General features: G+C 39.1%; 1 protein-coding gene across 1 annotated transcript; it reads right to left on the bottom strand.

Annotated features, from left to right (window-relative positions):
- Positions 1-370: 370 nt before the first annotated feature.
- msmo1 (methylsterol monooxygenase 1) lies at positions 371-6,757 on the bottom strand. The gene is made up of 6 exons (XM_031277023.2): positions 6,677-6,757; positions 4,706-4,999; positions 4,418-4,566; positions 2,703-2,829; positions 2,350-2,504; positions 371-1,094 (listed from the first exon to the last, which is right to left on the bottom strand). Exons 2-6 carry the CDS (start codon positions 4,958-4,960, stop codon positions 905-907), a joined length of 876 nt encoding a protein of 291 aa, XP_031132883.1. The 5' UTR covers positions 4,961-4,999; positions 6,677-6,757; the 3' UTR covers positions 371-904.
- Positions 6,758-7,474: the final 717 nt, after the last annotated feature.

Raw genomic sequence — 7,474 nt, 5'->3', positions numbered from 1 at the left:
TCACTTCCGGTGTGGTACCTGCTGCTGCTGGCTGACTTGACGCAGCAGTAGGGGTGTGTCCACTGTGCAGCAGAGAGGAGATGAAAGACATAATACAGAATAAATACACTCGCGAAATCACCCACTTCATCCGTCAACTCACACTTGTCTACAACAGTGTCTACTGAGAAAAACACTCAGAGAAGATTCAGATCTGTGATGTTAATCTTAGACAGAATCATCTAAACTATCAGTTCCGTGTAGAACTGTGTTTATGTGTCAATAATGAACAATATCTTATTAATAAAGTGGCACATTTATCAAGATGTGATCAGCATGAAGTTTCACTTTGTATCAAATTATGTCAAAAAAAGACTTCTCAACACAACCTAACAGCATTTATTTATTTATTTGTACAGTCTTAAATCAAATATGCTTAAACAACCATGTGAGCCAACCCCTTTTCGTTAAAAAGTGTACATGGGTTTGCATCAAACATGGCCGACTTGAGTTTAGACAGTTCCCACTGAGCTGCAGCTAAAACACAATGTCACCCTGACTCAGTGGAACTCAAGAGGAAGCGCTAAAGTGCGCAGACATTCAGAGGTATACAGAAGCATTTCACAAGAAAGTCATACGGTACACACCTTTTTTTTTTCATTCAATGACCAAGCAAAGCAACAAATCAAAATGAGGATGTTGATGGTTTTTATTCAGCCAGCAGCTGTCGACAGAAGCAGACAGAATTACTTCTATTGCAAAAAGGCACAGAAGACGGACTGAAGTCAACATGCAGTCCGATTCAGAATCAGTACACCTTTAGCGTGTGAGGAAACGCAGCACTGTTTGTGTGTCTGTCCAACCCGTTGCCTCTTTCTCCTCCCTGACAATCCAAGTGAGTGCATGAACAGAGGCACAGAGCCGTTTACTGCTCCTTCTTGTCTCCCTGTTTCTGCATGTAGCTGTTGTACTGGTTGTCCGTCTTCAGCAGCTTGTCCCACCAGGTGAAGGTGGAGGCGTAGTTCCCGACGAAGTTCATGTGGTGAAAGTCGTGGAAACGGGTGCCGGCGTAGAACGGGATCAGGTGGAGTGGGTTCAGAGGGATGTCGTAACCACTGAGAGGGAGCAAGAAAAGAAGAAAAAAAAGGAAATTAAAGTCTGTCGGCAATTCATTCATAGAAAACACCAATTCAATATTTTCGATGAAAAACATCCTTCCAACAAGACAAATGCTTGGATAGCAAGAGAAGGCTAGTTTGTTTTTTCTATTGCACTGCGTTTGTTCCCACAAACACTTATAATTGGTGACTTAGTCCAATTAAACACTGCTGCACTGTTGGCTCTGTGAGGATGAAGATGCAGACTTGTGTCACAAGTATTGTTTTATTTCAGTGGGCATTATTGCAAAAAAGGCAAGGAAATGGTGTCAATTAAGACAGAGTCTGGAAAATGGTGGACTTATTCATGTTTATTTATCAATACTGTTTTCTGAATCTATTTATTTGACCTCTCCCCCCCTCTCTCTCTCTCTCTCTCTATTTAAAAGCAAGATGCAAAGTCCTTAAAAAGATATAAAACCAGGAAAATGCATGCACCAGAGTAAACTTTAAAAAAAAAAATTCAATTAGATTTAAAATGTGTGGCCGGGTTAGCTCAGTTGGTAGAGCAGGCGCACATATATAGAGGTTTACTCCTTGATGCAGCGGCTGCAGGTTCGACTCCGACCTGCAGCCCTTTGCTGCATGTCATTCCCCCCTCTATCTCTCCCCTTTCATGTCTTCATGGAGTCCTATGGAAATAAAGGCCTAAAATATTTTTTTTGCAAATTACTAAGAAAGTAACAAAATCAAAAAGACATAAAACTAATACAAATTTAAAAACAGGCAAGTATTAATTATTGTGTATCAAAAGACATTATGAATTTGTAGAATTGTTTATGGGTTAGTCTGTGTTTACTGAGTCCTTTTTTCTTCATGTGCATGTAAGTCTTTAGTATAAATGTATTTATGTAATCCCCAAATAATAGCAACATATTAATGTATCTCCAGAGAAAGGAGTTCCATGTGACCTGATAATAAGACAGTAACATCCGGTGTTCTCTGTGGCCCTCTAGTGGTCGACCTCATACATTACTGACAGAGTTAACATGAGAGACGTGCAGGACCTCATGTAACTATCGTCTCACTGTGTATTGTAATCGGTGATGTAACGGGCTTTTTCTCCCATGCTTAATTAAAGTAAATGTTTGCTCTCTTGAGTCATAGTAATAAACATAGTCTAACATAGCTCTGTTTGTGAGAGGTGTACCTGCAGAGAGGGAAGGAAAAAGAACAGCAAAAAAAACTAAATGACACAGGGAGAGTGTCCTACCTGTGGACGTCGATGGTCTCCAGCAGGCGGAAGGACACCCAGGCCCACAGGAAGAACACGTGGTTACAGAAGATCATGATGCCGATAAAAAAACCAGCTCCCAGGATGAGCGTCTCAGCAGGATGGGCGTATTCTGCCTGCATGCCGAACGGAGCCTGAGGGACAGCAGAGACACTGTGATGAAGACATACAGTATGCGTGTATGTGTTTGTGTGTGTGTGTGTGTGTGTTACCACTATTTCACATGTGTGACAGCGAGGGCATGTTTAATAAGTAACTCTTCAGTAAAAAAGATTAACCAGAGAGTGTTGTGTTTGTGTTTATTCATCTTATCACTTGTGTGTTTTACTCACGGTGAACTCGTGGTGGACTTTGTGGATGTATTTGTAGATCCTGCGGTGATGCAGCAGGCGATGGAGAAAGTAGTGCCAGGTGTCTTCAACAATAGCACAGCCAAAGCACTGAGCCAGAACGTAGGGCCTGGAGGAGGAGACCAGAAGAGAGAGGAAAAGCACACTGAGTTATCCTAACACAGTTGAATGATGGATCCCAGCGACGGCAGAAAGCATGTAACAAAAAGCCATTTCTAGGAAAAATTCTTAATCGATTCAATTAAAAATATCTTTTTCATCACACAACGGACGACTTTTGACCAGATAATGCAAGGTGAGTTGCAAAAAGACACAAACACATACATGATCATTCATACACATCCTGTATGTATGGAGAAGAAGAGATGTCTAAATTAAATTGTCCGCTTTTTTTGTTTTGCTTGTATAGCGCTTTAAGCTGCATTTGGTTTGGCTGCAAGTTGCTACATAAATAAATACATAATTATTATTATTATTATTATCTTTTTTTGTAAATGATATTGTTCAAATAATGATTACAAGCAAATTGTAATTTAAAACTAAAAAAACTAGTTGCTCAATTGTGAACAATAAAACAGAGACAATTGCTTAGCACCTCCATTTGACCATTTTATACTGTATGTGATTTTATCTCCATTTCTCATATTTCAATACATTGATATTGCAAAAACATTCTGTTTATCGCTCTATTAATTTCAACCATATTTCCCAGCCCGGTGCATTTATTTAAACCAGTGGTTCCCAACCTTTTTTCCTTGGCACCCCCCCTACTTATGTCTAAGAAAAGCTGAGCCCCCCCCTCTGAAACCGAAGTTGAGGTAACTCTCGAGATAGAGCCTTACTTTCTTTTTTGATACAGAGGAGTTATCAGCACTTTTACGTTTCTCCGCCATGTTTCATTCATAAAATAGTGATGCCGTGGCGGCAGGAAAAACGAGGATGATAGCAGCTAGCAGCTGACCTGATGACTGCAAGGGTCCCAGGTTAAGAGGTCTCGGAGGTTTGGCCTACTAAGTAGCCTGCCTACAATTTTAAGCGAGAACATAAATATATAGTTTTTATACAGATTTTTGTATACATTATATATTCTAGTGTATTATCATAATTTGTTTAACATGTGCAAATATTTTACCTCAACCTCAAACCAGATAAAGACTTGGGCACCCCCTGTGATCTTTTCCGCCCCCCTGAGGGGTCCCCGGACCCCTGGTTGGGAACAACTGATTTAAACAAAATGGGTTGACTTTGTCTATCAGCATCTATATAATGTATGAAACAAATGGCACTTTTACATTTATTGTCAAGTCTACTAACCTTAAAAAGATTAAAAAAAGATTTACATGTATGGATAGTCTAGTCTGAAACAGATCGATGAAGGCATCATGGGGAACATGTGAAGGGTAACTGATAATAGCCTTTTAGGACCTGTTTAGAAATGATTGCTGCAGGCGAGCTCTGTGTCATTCATTTTAAGGCTATACAGAGCTACACTTTCTGTCTAAAACTGTCACAGTGACATTACCATAATCATAGTCAGCAGAGGCATGCATTGATCCTTTAACTTACTACCAAAATAAAACCGAGTCACCCTGTTTTTGATGTTTTCAAATGGACGTGTAGCAGTTTTATAAATACTCCATATCTAGGGCACTTTGAATATGACACGTTCAGGTGTGTTTTATAGTACGTCCACTGACCAGCGTGGCATGGAGTCCCAGTCATAAGGGATGTTAAAGAATTCAGTGAAGTAGTAAGTCCCACAGATTAACGGCAGCTGGATACAGAAATGGTTGAACAGCAGCATCTTGAAACATCTCCACTGTTTCTCCCAGGTCTCTGGCTTGTCCTGCGCGCACGCGCACGCGCACACACACACACACACACACACACACACACACACACACACACACAGAAGGTATTTAACGAGGAAAGTCATCTTGGATTCTGAAAATAAAATTGTAACAACCAAAAAGCCACACACACACCTGTTGGATCTTGTATTTCTGCATGAAGGGCATGAACTGCCAGAGGAAACCAGGCAGGCAGAACAGGAAGTAGATGAACTCGTGGACAATGAGCGACCCCCAGGTGGCAATCTGGAACTTGGTGTAGTTATCCAGCATGTAGCCCCAGGCGTGTTTCAGGGAGGGCTGGAAGGGGTTTTCTGGCAACACCGCATCTACGTACTCCACCGCCAGGTAGGCAGAGCTCAAGATGTCTGACGTGCCGTTCACCGCCATGATTGACAATGCAAGGTGACTGCAGGTCAGGAGAGAAGACTGGGAAACAGGAACACAGTGTTACACGTACAACTCTCAGACAGGACGTAGCGTTACAGCTACAGGTGGACAGATAATATTCTCAGCCATGTCGGTGCACTGAAAGTTTGTCTTATCAATAAAAACAATGATAATATGAAGAAGAGAAATTGTGAGGAAAATAGTCTATTTGATTAAATATAGCAAAGGAAGCATAAAGGAAAAACAAGAAATAATCAAAGTCTGCAAAAGGAACGTAACTGCCATAATATGACTGAAACTCATCACATCTCAACCCGTCTGGTCCTTAGTTGTTATAAAAATTACATTCATTATCAGCAAACTGCATTTAGTAAACTAAATACTATTTTAAACAATAAATACTATTTACAAGTATGCAGCAACACTTACTTATAGACTGTAATGTAAGACATACTCTGATCCTTTATTAAGTAAAAGTAGTAATAAAACCATGTAAAAGCGTTATTAGAAAATATACTTAAAATATCAAAAGCCAAAGTACTTGCAAAATAACCCCTTTATATATGACATTAATGGATTATTATTTGTGCATTAACATGTAAACAGCATATTTTTTATGTCTATGTGGAGCTATAGACTACTTTATTTAATGTTAATATATAATATACATCATGTTTTATAAATGGATAATAGGTTTTGAATGTTAAATACAAATCTGCAAAGTAACTATAGTTGTTTATAAACTCATTGCAGCAACAGAAATATTGTGAAGTATAAATAAATAAATTAAAAAGTAGCACCGCATAGAAATACTAGTACAAGTACCATAAACTTGTACTTGAGTGCAGTACTTGAGTAAATGTAACCCTCCACCACTGAAATACATACAACTACTAAACTCACAAAACTTGAACTCGTTTTAGATCACAGTGTGCATTTATATAAAGTGATTATAGCTTCACAACGAAATCAAAGGATCGTGCTGCATATATTACCACAAATTAACGTTAATATGAACTCCTTTTACAGATGCAGTGATGGAAGAAGTGTTCTGATCTTTTACTTGAGTCAAAGTGGCAAAACTACAGTGTAAAAATACTATTTTATTAGCTTCACAATAAAGTTAAAGTCATTAAGCAGAATGGCCCATGTCACAGTCATAAACCGGTATTGCTGTATTATACATATAAAATGGAAGTACTCAAGTAAAGCGGATTGTAGGTAAAGTGCAGTACTTGAGGAAATGTTGGCCACTTAGTTACATTCCACCACTGTGCAGGCGTCAATGTGTTTTCTTTTTTAAAGCAAATATAATGGTAGTCCACTATGATATAAAACTGTTGCCTAATACCAAGTGCATAGGGCAACAATCATGGCAACAATACATACTATTTTAATCAATACATTCTACACAGAAACATGCAGAATCACACTGCTAACAGACTAGTCCAAACACCTCAATGTAACTAGCAGAGAAACGCTCACAGCAACCAAACACTTCGTCACATCCATCCAATATCACTAATACTCGTACACTGACACTAATTCATGATTATTGCTGAACAACTGATATGTTTCAGATTACAAAACAGCCCGACATATTGTTCTGTCCTAACTCGAAGCCCAACACAGTCTCTATTCTTCGCTCCATATACAACAGATGTACTTCAGCTAAAAATAATGGATTTGCAGCTAACAACGACAGTAAACACTCACCTTTCAGCGGTAACGTTACGTCCAGTCTACCTGAGCAGGAGACGGCCGGCCGGGTGAAGTAGTCATATCGAACAATCTGATTGGCCGAGAGGAGAGGAGACTGACGTTGAAGGGCCGGGCGGCCTCGCTGATTGGTCCGCGGGATGGAGCGATGATAGTGAGACTGAATGTTTCTACAGCAACGGCCTATCAGAGGCGAGCTCGGCTTTCATAATCTCCGCAGTGTTGAATGGACTGTATGAAGGAAGAGATGGGGTGGTCCGGAGAACTTTGAGTCATACGTGTGTGCCTTCCGTCTTAAATTTATACTACGATGTCAACTTTGGAAATGTTGTAGAGGCTTTGGAACAAAAAAACTGCGGTATAAAGTGAAAAAACAACATTATAACATGCAATTAAAGCACCACTCAACTGTTTTCTTATCCCTTTTATAACTCGGTTTACTGTTTTTTCTGAAATGTATCTACATTGAACGTGCATCATTGGTGTATTTCACTTCTTGTCATATCTAACATTTAATTGTATCTATGTACGACTGAGTATTATTTGAGTGTTTTCTATACTAGTGCTACCCAATTACCAAAATAATACTTTTAAAGATACCTTACTCTACAATATTAAGTATTCAAATTCTTAATTTAAAGTTCAGTACAGTACTGTAGCAGTATCCCAAGTAGAAATACTGCATTATAAACGTCCCTTATTCAAAATATTCAAATATTTCTGTAAAAGTGAGGTATTCTGTACAAAGATCCAAGTGCTCTTTATGCTGCAGAATTGGATCTGTCAGTGACCTAT

Source organism: Sander lucioperca, chromosome 4 (assembly GCF_008315115.2).
Source record: "Sander lucioperca isolate FBNREF2018 chromosome 4, SLUC_FBN_1.2, whole genome shotgun sequence".
NCBI lineage: Eukaryota > Metazoa > Chordata > Actinopteri > Perciformes > Percidae > Sander > Sander lucioperca.
Note: the sequence above shows the minus strand (reverse complement) of the source record. Positions and strands in the feature narration are given on the sequence as shown.

What these genes read in the sequence shown, in the direction of transcription:
- msmo1 (XM_031277023.2), bottom strand. Translation starts at nt 4,960, where the DNA reads ATGGCGGTGAACGGCACGTCAGACATCTTGAGCTCTGCCTACCTGGCG. An exon ending in TGGGACTCCATGCCACGCTG is followed by an intron (nt 2,830 to 4,417) that starts GTCAGTGGACGT and finishes CTCCTCCTCCAG; the next exon opens with GCCCTACGTTCTGGCTCAGT. An exon ending in GAGACCATCGACGTCCACAG is followed by an intron (nt 1,095 to 2,349) that starts GTAGGACACTCT and finishes GCTCCCTCTCAG; the next exon opens with TGGTTACGACATCCCTCTGA.